Source organism: Polistes canadensis, unplaced genomic scaffold (assembly GCF_001313835.1).
Source record: "Polistes canadensis isolate GaletaPanama2010 unplaced genomic scaffold, ASM131383v1 scaffold_27, whole genome shotgun sequence".
NCBI classification, from domain to species: Eukaryota; Metazoa; Arthropoda; class Insecta; order Hymenoptera; family Vespidae; genus Polistes; species Polistes canadensis.
This window is the reverse complement of record NW_014569574.1, coordinates 272859-294470: the sequence shown is the minus strand read 5'-3', so window position 1 is coordinate 294470 and position 21612 is coordinate 272859. Positions and strand designations below refer to the sequence as shown.

At 29.3% G+C, this 21612-nt stretch overlaps 6 protein-coding genes across 7 annotated transcripts; 3 read left to right on the top strand and 3 right to left on the bottom strand.

Moving 5' to 3' along the window:
- The first annotated feature begins 200 nt into the window (after nt 1-200).
- On the top strand, nt 201-2693 carry LOC106783902 (D-aspartate oxidase). Its single transcript, XM_014742890.1, has 7 exons — nt 201-300; nt 718-909; nt 1170-1290; nt 1511-1656; nt 1729-1885; nt 1969-2253; nt 2320-2693. Exons 1-7 carry the CDS (start codon nt 218-220, stop codon nt 2431-2433), a joined length of 1098 nt encoding a protein of 365 aa, XP_014598376.1. The 5' UTR covers nt 201-217; the 3' UTR covers nt 2434-2693.
- Nucleotides 2521-5413, bottom strand: LOC106783900 (histone acetyltransferase KAT8-like). The gene is made up of 7 exons (XM_014742887.1): nt 5066-5413; nt 4402-4661; nt 4241-4331; nt 4020-4147; nt 3719-3949; nt 3394-3638; nt 2521-3269 (listed from the first exon to the last, which is right to left on the bottom strand). The coding sequence occupies exons 1-7, from the start codon at nt 5259-5261 to the stop codon at nt 3050-3052; spliced, it is 1371 nt and encodes a 456-aa protein (XP_014598373.1). The 5' UTR covers nt 5262-5413; the 3' UTR covers nt 2521-3049.
- Nucleotides 5414-5458: 45 nt separating this feature from the next.
- LOC106783899 (nucleolar protein 11) lies at nt 5459-7908 on the top strand. 2 transcript variants are annotated; one of them, XM_014742886.1, is made up of 5 exons: nt 5459-5711; nt 5931-6459; nt 6550-7242; nt 7357-7577; nt 7675-7908. In XM_014742886.1, the coding sequence occupies exons 1-5, from the start codon at nt 5580-5582 to the stop codon at nt 7801-7803; spliced, it is 1704 nt and encodes a 567-aa protein (XP_014598372.1). In that variant the 5' UTR covers nt 5459-5579; the 3' UTR covers nt 7804-7908. The 2 variants fall into 2 exon arrangements, with proteins under 2 accessions (XP_014598372.1, XP_014598371.1); XM_014742885.1 differs by having other exon boundaries at nt 6550-7577.
- Nucleotides 7909-7937: 29 nt separating this feature from the next.
- Nucleotides 7938-11042, bottom strand: LOC106783901 (cytochrome b-c1 complex subunit 2, mitochondrial). Its single transcript, XM_014742889.1, has 7 exons — nt 10937-11042; nt 10150-10286; nt 9607-9798; nt 9305-9521; nt 8770-9201; nt 8474-8695; nt 7938-8370 (listed from the first exon to the last, which is right to left on the bottom strand). The coding sequence occupies exons 1-7, from the start codon at nt 10979-10981 to the stop codon at nt 8284-8286; spliced, it is 1332 nt and encodes a 443-aa protein (XP_014598375.1). The 5' UTR covers nt 10982-11042; the 3' UTR covers nt 7938-8283.
- A 1132-nt stretch (nt 11043-12174) lies between these two features.
- On the bottom strand, nt 12175-19645 carry LOC106783887. Its single transcript, XM_014742854.1, has 8 exons — nt 19416-19645; nt 17187-18840; nt 16862-17096; nt 16676-16785; nt 16338-16584; nt 16039-16243; nt 15717-15918; nt 12175-15629 (listed from the first exon to the last, which is right to left on the bottom strand). The coding sequence occupies exons 1-8, from the start codon at nt 19643-19645 to the stop codon at nt 14067-14069; spliced, it is 4446 nt and encodes a 1481-aa protein (XP_014598340.1). The 3' UTR covers nt 12175-14066.
- Nucleotides 19646-20083: 438 nt separating this feature from the next.
- Nucleotides 20084-21240, top strand: LOC106783888 (ATP synthase subunit d, mitochondrial-like). Its single transcript, XM_014742856.1, has 3 exons — nt 20084-20314; nt 20530-20698; nt 20817-21240. Exons 1-3 carry the CDS (start codon nt 20199-20201, stop codon nt 21051-21053), a joined length of 522 nt encoding a protein of 173 aa, XP_014598342.1. The 5' UTR covers nt 20084-20198; the 3' UTR covers nt 21054-21240.
- Nucleotides 21241-21612: the final 372 nt, after the last annotated feature.

Genomic DNA, 21612 nt, shown 5'->3' with positions numbered 1-21612 from the left:
CCGGTTAGTTGCAATTACTCAGTTTAGAGGAAGTAGCCAAAGATTCGTCAAATGTATGTGTAAAAAAAAGTGCCAAACTATGTGAACTGTCTTTGCGTGAAAAATGTAATGAAATGTAATTAAAAATTTCTCTCTCTCTCTCTCTCTCTCTTTCTCTTGCATTATATTTTCATAATAAAATTTGTATTTTTGAGGAATACACATGTAGAGATACGTAATGTACTGGTCGGCGGTCCGTTATCTTTTCGAGGAAGCCCAAAAATCAACAGAAGGAGCTCTCCTTCATCGTTTCTTCTTTCGGTTCGTTTGATCAGCTGATCGCTTGTATGGTGTGTGTGTGCGCACGCATGTTGCCCGATAATGTATTCTTCTCAACATTTGGTATTCTGTAGAATGCCTAAGTATTGTATACAATGTCTAAGATTATGTACAATTGTTGCGTAACAATTCTTGTTTCCTACATTGCCTAATAAAAACGTCAGGCATTGTGAATAATGTCGGCATTTCCTACTTTGTCGAGAAAATGAATTAAGAAAAACAATTATATATATATATATATATATATATATGCTCTTTATATATACTATATGCAGAGAAATAGGATGTTGTACCGTAATGTTTCTTTTAGTAGATAAAAATTGTTATCTTTAAAGAAGTTTGTTTTTTTTAAATCATTAAAGAAGAAGTGATAATCCATTCAGTCAAATTATTTTGTAGAGAGAAAATGAAAATCGCAGTTATTGGAGGTGGTGCAGTTGGTTTAACCACTGCTTTACAAATGCAACGTACATTGCATAATGCAGAAATAACAATTTATGCTTCCAATTTGGATAATATTGTTAGTAATGTTGCAGCAGGAATATTCCGTGTCGGATCATCATATTGTGGACCTAGCGAAGAGATAACAAGGTGAATAATAGCTGTCACTTGATCTTTTTATTATAAATATATTTTATTTTTTATCTTATTTTATTAAATGTAAGGATATTTTTAAAATTAAGGTTTCATGGCACTTATGATGAAACATTAAAAGTAAACCTACCACTACTAATTTTGATCTATATCAAATTGTATTTACTTTCAATGTTAAAACTATTTTACACACACACTGTTTTATTTTAATAAAATCAATTTGTTTACAATATAAATATAAATTATTTTTTGTGTAGGAAATGGATACAGGATTCGTATTCATTTTATGATGATATAAGTAAACTACCCGATGCATTTCAAGCAGGAGTAACAAGTATTTCGGGCTATATGTTTGCCAATTCTCTAAATATTATAAAGGTTTAAATGAGACATTTATTTATTATAAATATATGGGTGGGTTGAAAAGCTTTGAACTTAACATAAAAAGTTTTTTATTGAAACTCAAAACTTTCCAACTTACATACTCATTTGTAAATAACAAAATATAATGATAATTGTCTCCATCGTACACAAAATTTACGCATTTTCCTTATAAAAGATTATAATTTTCTTTTTCATTAAAATTATTGACAAATAGAATCATTGGATGGAAAAATTGATGCCAATATACAGAAATGTAACAGAAGAGGAATTCCAATTAGTTGGAGGTGATTGGAAATTTGGTTGCTTCTTTACAACATTGCTCACAGAATGCAAATTATATCTTCCGTGGACTTTACAACAGTGAGTTATCTTCTTATGTCATAGATTATATGATATGATAATCAATGACAAGTTCTTAATATTATTTTATAGATTAAAATCCAACGGAGCTACTATAAAGAGACAGAAAATAGATTCATTAAAAGAATTAACTAAAGAATATGATATAATAATGAATTGTACCGGACTTGGGGCTAGAAATTTATGCAACGATAGACATATGGTTCCAATACGTGGACAAGTAATTAAAGTATGTTTTATGTATATAAATGTAATTATTATTATATTTCCTATTAATAGAAATTAATTTTTCATATATTTTTTGATGAGTAGGTCGCTGCTCCTTGGTTAAAAACTTTCTTTTATGGTGAATTAGATACTTATATAATTCCTGGATTTAATGGAGTAGTTACTTTAGGCGGAACAAGAAATTTCGATTCTGAAAATCTAAAATTATGTCCATATGAATCTGCTGCGATTCGTAATCGGTGCGAGACACTTGTACCATCTCTCAAAATGGCTAAAAATATAAGAGAAGAAGTAGGTTTAAGACCACATAGAGATGGTGGTGTTAAAGTCGAACTAGAATTCATTTCTGATGGATGTGCTAAAACTACAGTTAGTATCGATATCATATTTCTTGATTAGAGATATAAATTATAAAACTTTGTTTGTTTGCTATAGATAATACATAATTATGGACATGGCGGTTACGGCGTTTGTACAGCTCCTGGTACCGCTCAATATGCTGTACAATTAGCTATAAATGCTCACAGATCGTCTATTGCAAAACTATAACTAATGTGTTTTACACACATTAATACAATAAAGATTAATTCTTTATATTATTTTAAAGATATCATTGACTCTATTTGATAGAAAAAATAGATTGATAAATATATTTTATTAATTATCGAATTTATACAAGAAAATTGTTAATTGTATTAATACTGTACGATATCACACCAGCTCGTTTGTTTTTTTATACAAGTTGTTTCCGGTTATGTAAGAAGTTTAGATAATTCATTTTTAACAATTTGAAAAATTATACTGAACGCATGTGAGTGTGTGTAGGTGGTTTTTTGAAAATTACATAATTATTAATAAATAAATATTTGTTTTATTTTGTTTCCTAACTTAAAATAATTCAATGAAACGATTTAATTTTGAAATATTTGACAACTTTTCCAATTATATTTTGATACTTATAAAAATGAAAGTTACAACAAATAAGCATTCTCTATATATTAAATTTATACAATCTTTTCACAGTCGTAAAGAATTTTATGTAGATTCTATATATATAGATTTAATATTATGACGTATCGTTCTATCATTAGTCTTATCTTATTTATAACATCTCTAATTAGTCAAAAAAAAAAATAAAAATTATTAAGTTTAATCGTTTCATATTTTACTTTTTACCAGGTTTCACATTTTTCCGAGGTGGTGCACCCCATCTTAATGCGCTACTATCTACAGTAAGTCTGGGTCTTTTGTACTGACTACTTTTTATGTGTTCTTCGACCAATTTAGGAGTCACACAAATCACGTGTTGACCTTTCCAATATTTTACCATATTCATACTTTGCAATGTCGATATGATATCCGTTTGTGAAATACTAGTCATTTGGCTGAAAAAAATTAATGCTTAATTAAATATTTAAATATATATGATCAATCAAGTTAAAGATAAATATATAGTAGATAATCACCCACTATATTTTTTTATATAGTGTGCAATTATTGCCAGTTTACCTTAAATCTTTAATGCTAAGCGTACCACGGAAATCTCTAAGGATTTCTAAAAGTATCCAACTCCAATAACTACGATAAGATAATTTTCCTAGGTCACTTAATGGCTTCTCTGGACTTCCAACGGTTTGTTCAATTCGGCTAAGTTCATAACTAAAAGCAATAAGTAATTTTCCATATCCTTGTCTTTGAAACGGAGGTAAAGTTAATATACAAGCTACATTATTGCCATCGGGAGATTCTTTTTCCTACGAATAAAAAAGACTTTTATATTTGAAGTGATACTACTTACTTGATTATTTAATGTTTAATAGAAAACATTTATTACCTTAGAGAAGTATCCAACTAAATGTGCTCCGTGTTTATCCACTTCACATAAAATATAGAAAAGAAAAGGTTCAACATCAAAATAAAGTGTTTTGTGATCCAAGAATAATTTTGCTAATAAGCAAAGATTCTGGCAATAAATTTTATGCTCTCTACCATCTACTTCCCAAATACTCAGCGTTCCTTTACGATATATTTCTTTTCCAACGGGCTGTCTATGAGTACATTCACTCTGAAAACGAAATAATTAAAGTTTACAAAGTAATGAAGTAATTACAATTAAAATAAAAAATTACTCTTACCATGTGATATCTATATGTTTTTTCAAGGCGCATATATTTCAAGCAGTATTCACAGATCCAGAGTTTCGGTTGCTTACCATATTCTTCCGGATATGGACTGAAGTACCAAGTGTCAATTTCATATTTTCCTACAATGAAACTTTTAAAAGTCATGAGACTTATTTAATGATAAATATGCACTGTATTAAAAATATTCTAAATACATAAATCAACACACTTACCAATTTGAATTTTGTCTATATATTTAACTTTTGTTATAGCTTCATGTTCTTTCTCCAAAGCAGCAGTCGTTGGATCCATTTCTGCATAAGTCTACAAAAGTATAACGATAGAAGTTATAATTTAAAGGTAAATTTTATTCCTAGTTTAAATAATAATGTACCTTTTGTATGTGGTTAATTTCATCATGCCTTCTTTTTTGATTCCTGGTTATCTTACGATCAGAAGAATCTGCTAATAAATCACTGGTAGAATTTCTATCTCCGGTTTTCCAACTTCTATCGCTCATATCAAATCTACTGGACATAATTCTATCACGGGGTACCCATTCATCCAGTCTTCTATTATGTCCTTCATAATGAACATAGTATTCATAATGACTTTCATTTTCATTGTAACGTGTTTGAATGATTTCAGCAGGATCTAAATTTAATAATTCATTAATAATTAGAATTTTATTCTTAATTGCATAAAAACATAGACTTCACATTTTTTGAAGAAAAAGAAAAGGAAAAGAAAAAGGAACATATACAGATCTACAAATTCAAATTATCAATTTGTAAAATCTTCATTCACAATATTCATTATTCATTATTTTTTTTCGATTAATAGAACTTTTTTGTTTCTTTGAAAGTTACGTTAAAAAAAAAAAGCAAATAACAATGTTAAATTGTTATTTGTAATCTTTCATGAAAATATTTTATAGCATCGTATATAAAAGCCGGCACAAAGTAAGAAAACAAAAAAACAAAAGAAACTAAAAAATAATAAATGAAAAAAATCAAAACAAATAGAATAAATGAACATGTATGGTATAGTTTATTTACGCCACGAATCATCGGATCTTCGAACAAGATAATGTTCGCCAATATCCAGCGGTAATTCTTCAAGACTGTCCGCATCATCGCCGGATCCCTTCCCGCCATTTGTCAGCGTACCCTCCCGTTTCTCGTGTTTCACCATTGCATCTTTTAATCCACCACTTGTATTTTCTTTATTCTTTTGCTCTTGTGGTTCAGCCATTTTTTATAATATATTACTACACGATAAGACGATATTCGTCATCGAGAATTGTCTGTAAATAGATGATCATTGCATTCACTGACGCCATCACCATTATATTCACATTTACGCCATGCTTTTTTTCACGCCCTCTGAAGTTATTTATATGTACGGCATTGATGGCCAACTTCAAATAATTGTTTCAGATGTCGCTGTAGTCTACTGTGTGAAGTTGAATGTGTATCCATTATATCAAAACTTGTGCCGCGAATACTCACGTGTAGTTTAGTTTACCGCGTTTTATATGAACGTTCGGCTTTTTAATAAAAAATTAATAAAATGGCGAAACTCAGTTCCTACTACACGTTGTGTCCATTAATCGACCAACAAAATCTCTTAGGAGTCCAAAAAGATTCAGATCCAGGATGTGCCATTGTTACTCTTGGTAGAAATATTGTCATAAGATATAAGGTTAGTTTTTGTACTTCAATTAACTCAAAACTATAATATAATCTTTTTTAATATTTTATACGCTTAATTTTTTTATTGGTTACATGTTTTTAAAAAAGGATCTTTTATTCAATTTATATATACACTTTAAGATGTTAAAAGATATTAAATATTTATTCATAGAAATATATAAATAATGTTGTGTGTATATGCAAATGTATATATGTTCTATATTTTTAGTTGCAAGATTTGAAACAAATAAGCAGTTGGTCTAGCAAAGAAAGACTTACTACTTCAGTAATTTATGATAAAACAGCCCAGCGATATGCAGCAGTATTTAATGAAAGAAAAATTAAGGTATGGTCAGTTGAAGAATCTGACTTGAATAACGTAAAGGGATATAAATTTCAATTTCCCTTTCATACTATATTAGTTCATGATGATTTACCACCTGTGGTGGTACAGCAAAATGGAGCTACGGCATCTTTAGAATGGGCATTACAAAATAGAAAATCTTGGTATAATAAAGGAACTTTAAAGTCTGAAGAAAAATTATTAGATTGCCAATTGATATATTTGAATGGCAAAGCAAGTTTATGCGAATTAACAAAAATAGATCAAATATACAATTACATTATTGTTGAACTTAATAATGGTAATTGTGTACAGTCAGATCATATTAAAAGAATTGAATTAAAGCGTACATCAGAAGAACTTGTTTCTCATGTAGTAATGCAGAGTAAATCTAATGCATACCTATTAACTTTATGTAAGCAAATACTTTAATAATTTAATTAATGTTAAATTTATGTTTAATTATAAAAGTATTAGCAATAAATCACTGTCTACTCAATTTTAGGGTCTCATGGTAGATTGTACAGTCATTCGCTAATTGATACCTCTGATTCAGAGCCAAGTAAATTAATCAGTGTCATTGCAAATATTCATACTACGCATCCTGTCATAATGGTAGCATTAAACGAAACAATGATAGCTGCTTATGGAGCAGATGTGTCAGAAGAAGGTGCTGTTTTAATGGTATACAACGTGCAATTTAAATTAGTCCAAGCGACTCAAAAGTTAAAACTTTATACAAAGGAAGCTAAAATGTGGAGAGTAGAGGACAAATTATTACTTGCAGCGAATAGACATTTAGCTGTTGCTCCATATCGTCTTGCACCACAGAGGATAGCAGCAATGTTGGGTTCATCTGTACGCTTTAAAAATAATCATGAAAATGAAGAAGATGAAGTAGTTATAGTGCAAGATTCAATAATAGCTCATTGGGAAAACACAAAACCAATGAAATCAACATTTAGACAAGATGACATGCCACAAAATATATCAAAACAAATATTATCTTACATAATTGAAGGATTAAGCGATGCAAGAATACAAGAAGTGTTAATACCGCAATTAATTGAGTCTAAAGATGTTATTGCAATAAATTGGTGTTTAAATAATTTCAAGGATTTACCTGAAAAGTTATTAACTGATTTATTAATGTTTTCATTGAGAACTTCCGATGACACATTTATTCCATTGCAAAACGGTATGAGCAATGGTATATCTGACCAGAAAATACTTAGTACAAGAAATAAATTTCTAGATAAAATCTTTTGTATTAGTTATTCTGATGTTTTTTTATTATCATACTTAAAGACAGGTTTAAATTTTGATGAAGTACTTAGATTGTTAAATTATTTAATTGAAAAATTAGATCAAGAAACTGTAGATGATGAGTTTGATACATTTGAGCCAAATAACAAGCAATTATATGATTGGTCTATTCTTCTTCTTGATTCTCATTATCAGCAATATATTCTATCAAAAGACTCTCAGGTTTTAAGTCTTCTTAATAAGTTGAGTTCAATATTGGAGAAACATGTAAGTATTCTTGTAATGATCAATTTAAGTATTTATATTATAGATATATTTTTTTGTTTCTACAGATAAATTAAATTTATTGATATATTTCTTTTAGTTTCAATTATTGAAGGATTTGGAAAATTTGAGGCCTATGTTGCAAAGAATAATAAATGGAAAATCGTTGAAGCCTTCCGTCAAAAATTATAATAAATTTTATTCTATAGAAGAAATAAAATTTTATTAAAGGAATATGCACAATCACACACCACACAGAACTAAATTTTACATGAAAATAATGTAGAATATCAAGATTATATATATTCTGTAAATAAACAATTATGTGTAATTCATACTTTACATCGATAAAATATATTTTTCTTAATTTTTTTATTTTTAAAGAAATTACATTTTCCAAAAAAACTTGCTATTCACCTGCTTGAGATTAATTTTGTATATATGGTAAATGTACATAAATAATTATTATACCGTTGAAATTTTCTATGTAACTTATATATTTGAATATATTTAAAAAATAATAAAACTCAAACAGAATAGCAGTTTTTATTTTTATTTGGTATGTACAGAAGCATTACACGTTATAACTGCAATGGATCACGTATATACTGATTTTTTTAAGCACTGATAATATCGTTCCATCGCTTAATTATAAATTGATGTTTATTAACAATTGATACTAATTGTGTAGAAATGTTAGACTTAGCATCTAACTCAATTCATCTAAATTTGGAACACTGCAAAGATCACCGATCGCAGCTAGAGTTGGTTTACCAGAGCCTAACTTTCCGGCAATCTAAACAAATATATATTATAGATTCAAATAATTAGTAAACTATTGTATTTAATTATTACATAAGATCCATTTAAACAAATTTTAATCTATGTAATATACATACACTTTTAACATCGTTTGCAGTGATTTTATCTACGCTTGCGACCATTTCCTTTGGAGAACAAACAGTACCTTTAAGTAAGGCTTGCTGTTGAAGGATTTCTAATAATCCAAAATCATTTTCAGTAGCATATAATATGTCAGCCTTCAATATATTTTTACCACGAGAAATATCAGCATCTGATAATTGGGGAGACTTTAACCACTTATAGGTACATGCTGCTAACTGAAAAATATAATAAATTTGTTTTAACTGTGTGTATAAATGTACTTAATAATAATTATAAAGATGATACTAACCGATCCAGCAATACTAGGTTCGCTGGAGAAAATAAAACCAAATAGACCAGAATCGGAGTAAATAGCATTTAATGCAGATATTGCAAATGTTTGTTTACCAGCTACACCAAACGCACTTTTGTAAATTGGACTTATGCTGGATCCCCATTTCACTTGTGGCCCAGTACCAATAGCTCTTTGTAGTACAGCTAATGCTAAAGCATCTTTTTCTTTATTCAAACCTGTAGATTCAACAGCTACTGCTACACTGGCTATTGACGAATTACGTTCCTTACGAAGTTCTCCTCCATGATATTTTGTAGGTACATCCTGAGCTTTATTTGATTTTACATTTAAGTTTGAAGCAAATGAACATACTTCCGAAAATGGGGCACCTGTTGCAACAACAGCACATCTTGATTCCGTAAACCATGTATTAACAAAATGTTGTAACTAGAAAATAACAAAAATTATTAATACTATATATATATATTAATTATTAATATTAAATAGCTATGCTTATATATTAAAAATATTAAATTTAAATATTACTTACAGCTTCTGAATTAATTTGTCCTACTTGTCGCTTTGGGGAAAACAAAGAATTGCCAAGACCTGTACGATAAGCAGCTCTATGAAGAAGTTCAAGTACACGGGTAGTTTCAGGTATTCTTGATAACTCGTAACGTAATCTAGGTAATTGATCTGATATTTCCCATGGCTTAAATACTTGTTGTGTAGCAACATCTTCTAAAAATTGTAAAGCTTGATCCCTAGTAAAATATATAAATATGCAGACTTATTCTCCATAAATTTAACGAAATATATTAAGAAAATAAAAATACAAATTTAGCTTACAAATTATTTCGTGTAACTTGCAACGTATACGCAATACTTTCGCGATCACTGGTAGTAATTATATTTCCTCCAAGTTGCTGTATATTTCTGGTTATAGCAAAATAACTGGAACGACATGTTGTCAAACCAGCTACAATACGCAAATGATGACTAATACCTTGATTGTGATAAGTTTCATTACGTGAGCCAGCCCTTAATATAAAATTTACTTATGATTAGTTAATTAGATTATTCTTCATCAATATCTTAAATAATATGTTTACATTAACCCCTTGCACTATAACAACATATGAGACTCGAGATGCACTTTACAGCCCAAACATGAGAAATACAAGTTCTATTCATGGTGAATCTTAAAAGTTAAACATAAGAAACAGGAAATATAACAAACTATAGTACGCAGCTCCATGTTTTAAATCATATCGTAAGGGGTTAACATGATATTTAACATATTATGGTTTACTATCTAAAATGTTATATGTATTTGAGAAATCATATTTATAAAAATATAAATAATGCTTTGTATTCATGTTTTAAATTTACCTGAAAATAATAGAAACTTGTGATATGGGACTATTATTCTCAAGAGCTACAGCTAAAACTTTATTATTTAATACTTTAGATTCAAGATTGGTTGAGGAGCAAGCCTGGGTGGCAGTAGCAGTTGCATAATGTCTCACCTAAAATATAAATATTTTATATTAATCACTTAATTATAGATAAGCAAGAAAATATAATTAATATAATTTTATTGCATTCTAAGAAATAATTAAAATAAATAATAGAAAAAAGTATAAATTTCAATAACATTGTGGAATACTTAAAGGATGGTTTATATTAAAATATAAACTGATTAATCTGATCATATATAACTGATTACCGTAATTATATCCGAACAATTGGAGAATATTTAATTATTCTTGTGCATCATATATTATAAAGTTATAAATAATGTTATTTTATATAAATTTTTGTTGTTGTATATTTAAAGATCCAACAATATCAAATGAAATATTTTCAATGAAAAAAATATTAATATTAATTATTACAATATTTATTAATCTCATTTACAGTAAGTAAAAGATTTAATTACAGTCACAATAATTATAAAATTACAAATAGTATAGACAAATATTAGAGTATGGGACAGACATTTAAAAGCTTAGATACGTAGCTGACATGTAGATTCGTAATCATTTACATAACACATACTATTCAGAAATATCTCAGAAGACACGATGGTATTTTATATTTAATAATTAAACTTATATTACCAATACTTTTTTTTATAAATAATTATAAATAAAAATATAAAAGAGTTCATAATTACCGTTGAATTACGGAAAATAGGTGAGCGTACAGCGGAACAAGCCATTTTCGTATACTTTAACGTCTTCACGAAAGTGTGAAAAGACGACTGCGTATGTGTGTGTGCATGCAGCGCTGGAGCAAATATTGATAGCCATTTGAGGCGCCAAATTTAAAAACCCTTAGAGGTATTGCAATATTTCAATTAAAACACGTATAAAATAATATTTAAATATAATAAATAATAAGATAAGGGTAATAAATGAATGAAGACTCTAAATAGATTATTTTGGGTTGTTTTATGACTGTTGTATTCTATTATTATTACAATATTAATAAACCCGATACAAATATATTCTGTGCCACATTTGTACTCGTGAATTTTAATTCTTTTGAATTTTGCATAATTTTTACGATATTTTTCATCTTAAGCTTCCTTTTAACATTATGTATAATATATAAAATACATTTTTAACTGAACTGAGTACAATTAATATGTAACTTAAATTAATTAAAATCATTGTCCTACAATAACAGAGAGATATCTATTTACTATATTTTATATTATTTTTATAATCTCATTATTGTAAAAATAATATGAACATATGACCAATTTTAAAAAGTAGATTAAATTATAATTATAAAAATCTCATAGCAATTGTTTCGTCAATTAAATTGAATATTTCTAATATAATAGTTGAAAAATAATTAAAATACATAATTGTGACAATCAGATATATATATATATATGTGTACCAATAATTCATATTCTTTTTCAAAAAATATAAATCAAAGATTTTACAGAAACTTTAATCGTTAACATTGTATGTTAAATTTAAAGAAAATGATTTGCATTTTTCTACAGGCAATAATTATAAAAATAAAAAGAAAAATGTACAAATTATATATATATAAATATATAAATGTAAAACATTTTTACATATTTTCATACATAATGTATACGCATACAAAATAAAATAATCACAAAATTTGAGAAAATATCAATTAATTTTAATATTATTAAAACAGTATTTCTTTGTACACCTATAGAGTGAAGAAATGATATTTATATTAATTAAAGTTGTATACATAAAAATGAGCGCCTCGTAATTTGGCACAAACGTTACAATAGATCTAGATCTTTGGTTTCAATAAATGGCTAGTGAGCGTAATTATAAAAAGTTGGAAGCTACACGCAAATAATAAATATGGATTTTGCAAATGAGTACATAATGAATAATACATGCGCATTATTAAACATAATGTACAAATAAATGTTTATTATATACAAAATTATTATGTATATTTAAATGCATATGTTCTATCAAAATCTCATAATTATTTCATAGTACACAATTAATAACATGAATTAAAAAAAATATATAAACTTGTACTGTTCTATTACTCCTGTACTTAAAGTTTTTTTTCTTTGAGCATTTCTTAGAATAAGCTTGACACGATACTGAAAAGATAATATATTAAGAATAAAGAAATATGTTTAAGATTACATATTTTCAAAAATTCTATTTGTATACGCTATGCTTTGCACTCATCTGCAATAGCCAAAACCATTCATTACATAGCTAATGTGTTTTATTACATGTACATAATGACTAGAATAAAAAAGAACATTATAATTTGTAATCACCATACAGATGTATACTTAGTACTACCATTAGGCATCCTGATTGAATTATTTCATAAATTTTAAAATCCTGGGTAATACTATTTGCTACAATCTTCTTTTGTACATTTAAAGTAATTAAATCATTTTGTCTGCAACTTTATTATATTATACACCTTGTATATAGTAACGTTATAAATAATTCATTAAATGTACGTTGTTATTTTTAAAAAATTGCACACCAATGAGATAATAACTTTAAATACATATTATTTATGAACTACAACTTTCTGCTTTTAACCACAAGCATAATATCATACGTTAAAAATGTTTGTTTTTTTCTTTTTTTATATACCACATATTCTTAATTTGAAAAATATACATGACGGCAATGTCAAATCCTACCCAGGATGTTACTAATATGAAATAGTGACTAATCTCATCTTATATGGAGTATTTTTTGTTGGGGAGTATATATCTGAAATAGAAGAATATAAGCTAGAAGCTAAGTAACAACTTTTTATAACATTAATTATCACGGACGTGGTACTGGATCATGATATCTGAAATTGATCTATTCCAATGATCCATATTAACAGGGGATAACCATTATATATGGCATGTTTTTTTTTTGTATAAAAATGGAAAAAAGAATTTAATAAATAATAGATCTAATAGCTACATAACCGAAGAGAACTTAATCATTTTTAACGTTCATACAGCTTAAATTTCTAGAACAGAGCTATCCATAAAGTTTTATTATCCAATACCTTAAAAAAATAATATTGTTTAATTTAAAGGATGCATACATACATACACGTATCACACTTATATCACACACACATTGTTGCATCTGCTGAACTAGATCTTTCTTTCATACAGATACTTTGGAAATGATATAATGTTTCGTCTTAATGCAAATATATTTCTTTTTTGTGCATAATTCAGATCCTAATATCATACCGATAATATAACATATATTATTAATATGTTATATTTATCCTTTTGATAAAAGCTTCTCGTCCTTAGTTTGAACATAAAATTTTTTTTAATTATTAATAGAAATAGAAATATATGTAAAATAATTGATAAAACAAAGATGTTTTTCCTTAGCTAGAGAAACAAGTTATTGTGGTACGAAATAATCTCTTTCTATCTTAGAAATACATATATTAAAGTGGCAGTTTTCTTAACCGACCTGATAATACGAGTATCATCTATTAAAGTAAATTTTCAAGAATACGATAAAGGTTCTTTAAATCGTGAAATGCCAGCTTAAATAATTATATTGACAAATGACATAACGTCGATAACAAAGACTATAAATAAAACAATAGTTTTTCTAAAACCTTTCATTTATATACATCACGTATGGTTGTATAAGATTAAAATAAAATAGAGTAATGATGTAAAGTTTTCCATCATTATATCGTATACAAACTGCAGACTTGAGCTCTGTATATGAATTTACTTCATAATAAAAATGTAATTTTTTAAAGTTAGGGTTTGTGATTTATGTTAGGAATTATTAATAATAACCAGAATAATGATGGTACGCTGGCCTGGGAGGATGATATGGAGCTGGGCTTACAGGATAACTTGGATTGTATCCTGTTAAGGGAGGCGGAGGTGGAGATAAAATTCGTCCTTCAACTGTGTCAGGTACTATATGCGGGTTAGAAGAACTAGCTGGTTGCGGGCTAGTAATAACACGAGTTCCAGAACCATGTAAATGATGTGATCTTGAAAGACTTAGATCAACACTATGTCTTCCACCAGGTGTAAGATCTAAACTAACAACCCGCAAAACATCACTATGAGAATAGGGTGGAGGAGGTGGTGGTGGCGGAGACATGGAATAGCCACCTGTCCTACTGAGATCGACACTTTGCCTTTCGGTTATTTCATATAAATGATGATGATGATACCTTGCATTTTGTACTTGAGAACCAAAACTATGATGAAATCCTCTAGCTGACATATCTAAACCTTGAAGCTCTCCGCTATTCAATACAAGAGGCTCAAAGTTAGATCTCTCTCTACCAAAATCTGACTCAAGAGGATCGTACTTATATGACGTTGACAAATCTAATTGTAATGCTTTCTCTTTGACAGAAAGACTAAGATTTTGAGCTACTGAATCACCTTCATCGCTCGATAAATTATCAGTGGGCATTTGATGGTGATGGTGTATATCTTGATATCGCGAATTTGGTGTAGCTGAAGGAGATACCAAGTCTTCTTGTTGTATGTGAATATAACTATTTGGAGAAGAAACACGTGGTAAATCTTCGTGATGTAGATATTGTTCGATATTATGTGTTCTTGATGCACTCATATAATCCACTGGCCGATGAAGATGATAATCTACGTGCAAGTGACTAGGCGGAGTATGTCGATTATCTGGTGTAGGTGCTGGTGATATTAATTCATCCTGCTGTTGCATGTACGAGTCTAAATGATTTGGAGATCTTTGCGGTAATGGTGACTGTAATTGTGTAGAAATAGAATATAAATTTGCATCGCGATCATTGTCTTCCAATATTGGACTAGAAACTGCTCCTATATCTCTTTCAGCAGCATCTAAAGCTGCTTCAACGAGTAAGCTAGCATTTGCACTTTCTGTTCTTCTGTATACACTAAGGCCTAGCTTACTACTATCTATTAAAGATTGTGTTGTAGCAGTTGTAGAGACTGTTTTCTCTTCCTCTTCTTTTCTGCTATCTTCGAATTCATATACATCTTGTGGGGCAGGTTGTAGATGAGAAGTTGGTAAGTCCGACGTTGTTGTAGGATTAAATTCACCTAACCATTTTTTGCTTCCTTTACTTTGTATTCTAGATGCGGCATACAAATCTACATCTGTACGTACATTCTCTATGTTTGTATCAATACCACTTGACACAGGCATCGTAATACGCGTAGAAGCACTAGATACTTTAGTATCATGCTCCACTGTGTATTTGGGTGTAGTATTCGTACCAGTTGGAAACTCCATTATAGCAGGATGTGTAGAATTTGTAGTTGTTTCAACTTTTAAACTACTTTCTGAACTACATTCATCCAAAGATGGTAAACTGTTGCTGTTATCCTGCAATAAGAACAAAATATTGCTTATATTTCCGAATATTTTATCTATTTTATCTACTATATTATTAGAAATATAGTAAATACATACTTGTGAATTTCTTCTACTCAAACGAGGAGTTTTGCCACGTCCAACATCTTCCACAAGACCACCACTGTACGCATCGAAAGTATATGCAACGGATCTTTCAATTTTAGGCATCATTTCCTCTGTGAGACCATGTACCTTTTTATAATGAAATTGCAAACATTGCTTTGTAGTAAAAGCAGCTTTACAACCATTTTCTTTACATCTGTGAAAGATGTAATTTTCTTAAAAAATATTACATAAATATATATATATACAAAAAATATGTATACAGTACAAAGTTAGTACTATTTAATAATAAAACATATTAACATAATATTCTTACTTGAAAGGTTTAACACCACTGTGAGTCAACATATGTATTTTTAAGTTACTTTTATTCTGGAACATTTTTCCACATCGATCACATGTTGCTGCTCCTACTACATCTTTATGATGAACCTCCTTCATATGTCGCTGTAGAGCTGCACGAGAGCCCAAAAGCTTTAAGCAAAGTTTACATTGGAATTCCCTGAGTACTTCCGACATATCTATTGAAATGAAATAAATAACAATTAAAGAAGAAAAATTAATATATAAATGATCTCTAATTGTACATTAATTGTATATTAATTGTATTCTTACCACTATGCATTCTTTTAATGTGTACTTTGAGTTTCTGAGGTTGACAAAATTTACGCCCACAAAAATCACACAAAGGTCTAGAACGTTGCGGATTCTGTGCACATCCATACGTTCTATGCATTTCAAGATAGTTCAGTCTTAAAAAAAATTTTTTACAATACTGACATTGGTATGCACCACGTCCTGCATGTAACTCTGCTGCATGTTTCATAATATTGTCCTTTCCTAGAACAGCAGCTCCACATACCTAATAGAAAATCTTCTGTTATATGTGCAAAATATATAAATATTAATGTAAAAATATTATTTTATATATAAAATTAGTTTACACATCTTACCTTACAATGATATTTTCTAATAGTCAAACTATAATTGGTATCGTGAAAAATGCAGCAATGCAGACGATAATATATAGGATGGGCAAAATTTAAATTACATCCACCACAATCTAAGAGTATAATCGAATTAATAATTAATTACAAAATTATAATTATTAACATTAATATAAAATAATATTAACATACTTGTTTTATCAATTTTATTTTTCCTAGTCCATGCTGAAGACAATGAATCTGCCCAATAAGTTAATTCCATTCCTGACATGATGTTTTGTGTAGTGATAAGATGTAATTCACCTTGCTTTGTAATTACTGTAACGCTTCTTCCTTCCTTGGTTTCAGCTGGTCTCATATAACGAATCCAATTACTTTTCAATGGATTAGTGGTACTGATGTATGAAGTTTTACCATTATTATCTATCTAAAAAGAAAGTAAATAATTTCTTAATATAAGCGCTTTTTTATTTATATTTATTTAATATAATCAAAATTCATCACATATTAAACTTACCTCCCAAATATGTCTCATAGGAAAATCATCCGGTATATCCATTTCTTTTACAAATTTACCAACCAATGGACCTAATTTGGCATACATGGGGACTGGGTTCTTGGCGTAAATTCCAAGACCATGCTCCGTTGTTGTAATTTTCAATTCAAAACATTCGGGTAAAGAATCTCTAGCATACAAAGGTCTGTCTGAATCTATAAGTAATTGCTTTTCTTCCCTCTGTATCTTCGATTTCGATTTACAATGATCTACAGATACTGAATCTTCATCCGACTCAAAACCATCATCTGGTAATCTCCCGTAACCTTCCGACATTGGATCATCAGACTTTAAAGCCTTAATTACTTCAAGATTTTCTTTGTATTTATTTATCCAATCTTCATATGTTATAGAGTCTGTTATAGTATATTGTGGTGTATTAAGTGGGCAGGCATCTTGTAAATGCCGACTGTTGCAATCTTGGCAGAGTTTAATTGTAATTGCCAATCTGTGAGGCTCCGATATATTACCATCAAAGTTTACATCACTTTGAGTTTTATCTATTACCGAAATAACAGATTCATTTTCTACTATATTCAAATTTGAAGTCTCCTCTTGAGTAATGATTCCATCTTGTGGTGCTTTACGCACGTCATGATGCTTTTTATTTTTGTGCTCGCTTGTATGCTTGTGCTTTTTTCGTTTATGTTTGTGCATGGCATCGTCCAAAAAATCATCACACGTATCTCTGACAATATTTTCTTCCCCGTCTGTTTCATGTTTTAGTCTTTTCCGTTTCTTTTTTAATTTACGTTCTTCCAAAGCTTTAGCATTTTCCGTTTCATCTAGTACGTTAGAAATTGAACTACTATTTTCCTGAGATTCTGTGCTTTGTTCCTTATGCAATTTGTTTTCCGTATCATGAATTTTTCTATTTTCTGCATTTTCCATATTTTGAGAACTTAATATATCTTTCACAACTTTGACAACAGATTCATTCATTATATTTCTTTCAGGAGATGATACAGCTGGAGTAGTTTGCAGTTGCACATTTTGTTTAGATGTATCTTCTCCAATCTGTGCTACTTCATTAAGTATATCGATATCTTTGCTATTGCAATTTAACTCATTCTTTTCACTATTTACATCCTTTATAAATCCTATGCTATCTATATGATGCTCAGTCTTTGTCATAATAGATTCGATATTTTTTGGAGCGACATGAAAACATTCTACATCTAATTTAGATTTATTATCTGTTTCTGAATTTACTTCTGTGTTACAAATAACTGAATTTGTATTTTTAATGGGACTTTTTTCTTCTTCTAATCTATAATCCTTATTTGCATCTATATTCTGTACACTTTTCAAGTGTTTTCTTTTCTTGCGTTTGTCTTTATGATGTTTAGCCTTATTTTTATGATGTTTAGATCTTGAACTACGACGTACATGGAGCTTGATAACATCATCGTGTACTTCTGTTTGTAAAGACTGTATTGTGTCAGTAGATGAAACATCAGGTTCTGGACATATAGAAGTACTCTGCTTTCTTAGGCTTCGACGAAGAGGTTCTTCTGCATCTTCTATTGAATTTTCAGTCTTGACAATTTCTGAGTTCCTTTCTTCTTTGCCATCTGTTTTCCATTCTTCAAGACCATTGCATTTATTATCTTGTCTAAAAAATAATACAACTATCAAGTATCTTCATAATTTACTGACGTTAATTACATAAAATTAATCAAAATTGTTATACAGTTAATTATAATAATTTTTAAATTTAATTCAATATATATAGATTTCGTTCATATATAGATATTTTTCAAAAAATTATGAAAGTAAAACTGATTCGCGGCTGTCTTCTTTACTTTTTTGCAAATAAAATTGTTTGATTATAATAAGAATTAAAATCCTAGAAATATATAATCTTTTATTTCTTTTGATAAAAATCATCATAAAAAAGTATTGATCTAAATATAACTCGATCGAACGATTGACATAATTTCGAAAAGTATTGAAAACAAGACCATTATCCCGCGCTTTTGATCAGATATCGATCATCCTCCCTTGCCCCTCCGGCGCGTTGCGGCAAGATGGCGATTGAGTATAACAGACGGTTGACAGTAGAGGGAAAACCCCGACAGAGTGACAGCTACCCCCATGCGCATAGAGAAAGAGAACTCTTTGATGCAAGTCGAAATGTTAAATGCACACCAAGAACTATGTCATAGCCTGTTAAACCGTTGAACCTACCTGACGATAGATTCTGCAAGATCGAGAAGATAAACTGCAAGGTCTTCGTCTGTCGACAATCCGAGTCTTTTTTTAAGAGATAACCAACGCTTTCCATTTGTAACGCCAATGTGAACACTTCGAAAGTGCTTCACTTTGATATCCGTGCTCGTGCCGGAATCGCAACCGTGATGATGGGAGCTTCTCGTTATCCCAGATTCCTTCACATGCTTCGTGCTTTTCTTCGGCATAACTACATCCTCGTCTCCGCCGACATTAAAGTGGCGAAATCGAAGTTAGCCAAGAGGACGCGCGCACACCGATATTATCCTATCCTCTTTATGCTCAACCGCCTGATCGCCGCCCACCCTCGCCGACACCCCAGTCTGCCCCCTTCACGAGCATATTCCTGTTTTATCGATCCAGTTTTATTCGTACGAACTCGTCTCGATTCGGCCGAGTTTCAATGAACTCAATTGCTGACTTTGACTCGACAACGCTCGGTAACGCCCCCGCTTGTCTACCATTGAAAACTAAGTTAACCTTCTTTCTTTCCTATTTGTTAATCTTCTTTCCTTATCCTCTTCTATACTTTTCCTTAAGGCTAGTTTCTATGATTGATTCAAGACGAATTTATATTTGACCAATAAATTATTAAAGTTATGTAAAACTATGTTAAACTCAACAGAGTACGTGGTTTTTTAAGGTGCCTGCCTGTTTGATAGTCTGGTGTGGTTCCTGGTACCTCTAGTTTGGAGTGTCGTGATTGTTAACCATTTTATATTTTAATATTAAACGTTAACAATGTCGCGAAGAGCGATTAAAGCAATTAATTGGTCAGCAATAGCTGAAAGAGTTCCAGAAGAACAGAAAGGTCTTTTTATCGCATTTAAAGCGAAGTCGGATCAATATTTACGTCGGTTAGTTCATAAAATAATCTGTCATTACATAATATAATATTTTATAATATTTTAGTGGATGCAACAAAAGTAATTGAGAATAAGTAAATACGTTTAATTTTATTTAATACAATTATTGTATACATATATTACATTTTTTTATAGTCCAATAATATAACTGTCAAATGATTCATTTATATCATGTTTTCTTAGATTAAATTTTGTTTTTTTTTCAGGATGATGGCAAATCCAGAAACTTCACCACAACTTAATTGGGAATATTACAGAAAGAATGTAACAACGCCTGGTCTCGTTGAAAAATTCCAGAAAGAGTACGAAGCATTAAAAGTACCGTTCCCAGCTGACAAATATACTTCTCTTATCGATGGCGAAGAAAAAATTATGGTAAAATATTTTCTCTATAAACACTTGTCTTTCTTCTTTATTTAGTTATACAAAAGGTAGTTTAAAAAATATCATTTTATATACATTGTAAGTCTTTTTTATATGTGTATATATTCAGCTTCAAGAGGTTGAACAATTCCGCCAAAAATGTGAAAAAGACATTGAGAACTTTACCGCAACTATTAATAAATTAAAAGCTATTATGCCGTATGGTGATATGACAATAGAAGAATTCTTAGAATATCATCCAGAATGTGCTTGCGGCACTGTATACAATCCTTCCATCTGGCCACATACACCTCAAATGAAAGAATATGAAACTGCGAACCTTGATGAGGATGATGATGACCATTGACTTACTTTTACAAGTTTATAGCAATATTGTAGTCTATAGATATGTAAAAAAATATTATTGATGGTATACAATGCTTGATGATATTTGAATTACCCTATATCCATAAAGTATTTAAAAGTCCTAATATATTTGAATAAAATATGTTTTTTTGTCGGTACATTATTATAGATAAATACAGTAAAATATACATTATAATACAATGTTTTATATATATATGTACCGTGAAAGATCGAAATTGGAGAATGTCAAGATTCACATGGTGAAATATAAACACATCAAATACGTTGACGAAAGACTGAATATTTGGGTTTATTTTTATACATTAATATTTCGGTTATACATTAAACGATCAATCTTGACATTCTCCAATTTTGGTTTTTCATGGTAACATAAATATATGTTAATAAGTTCCAATATTTTTTTTCCTTTTTATCTTTTTTAGTTATAATATAATAAATAAAAAATTGTTTTAAAAAAAAGTAGTATATTACTATAATAAATTAATAAAAATATTTATTTTTTAAATTTATATCTCAATTTATTGCCTTAAAAAATTTGA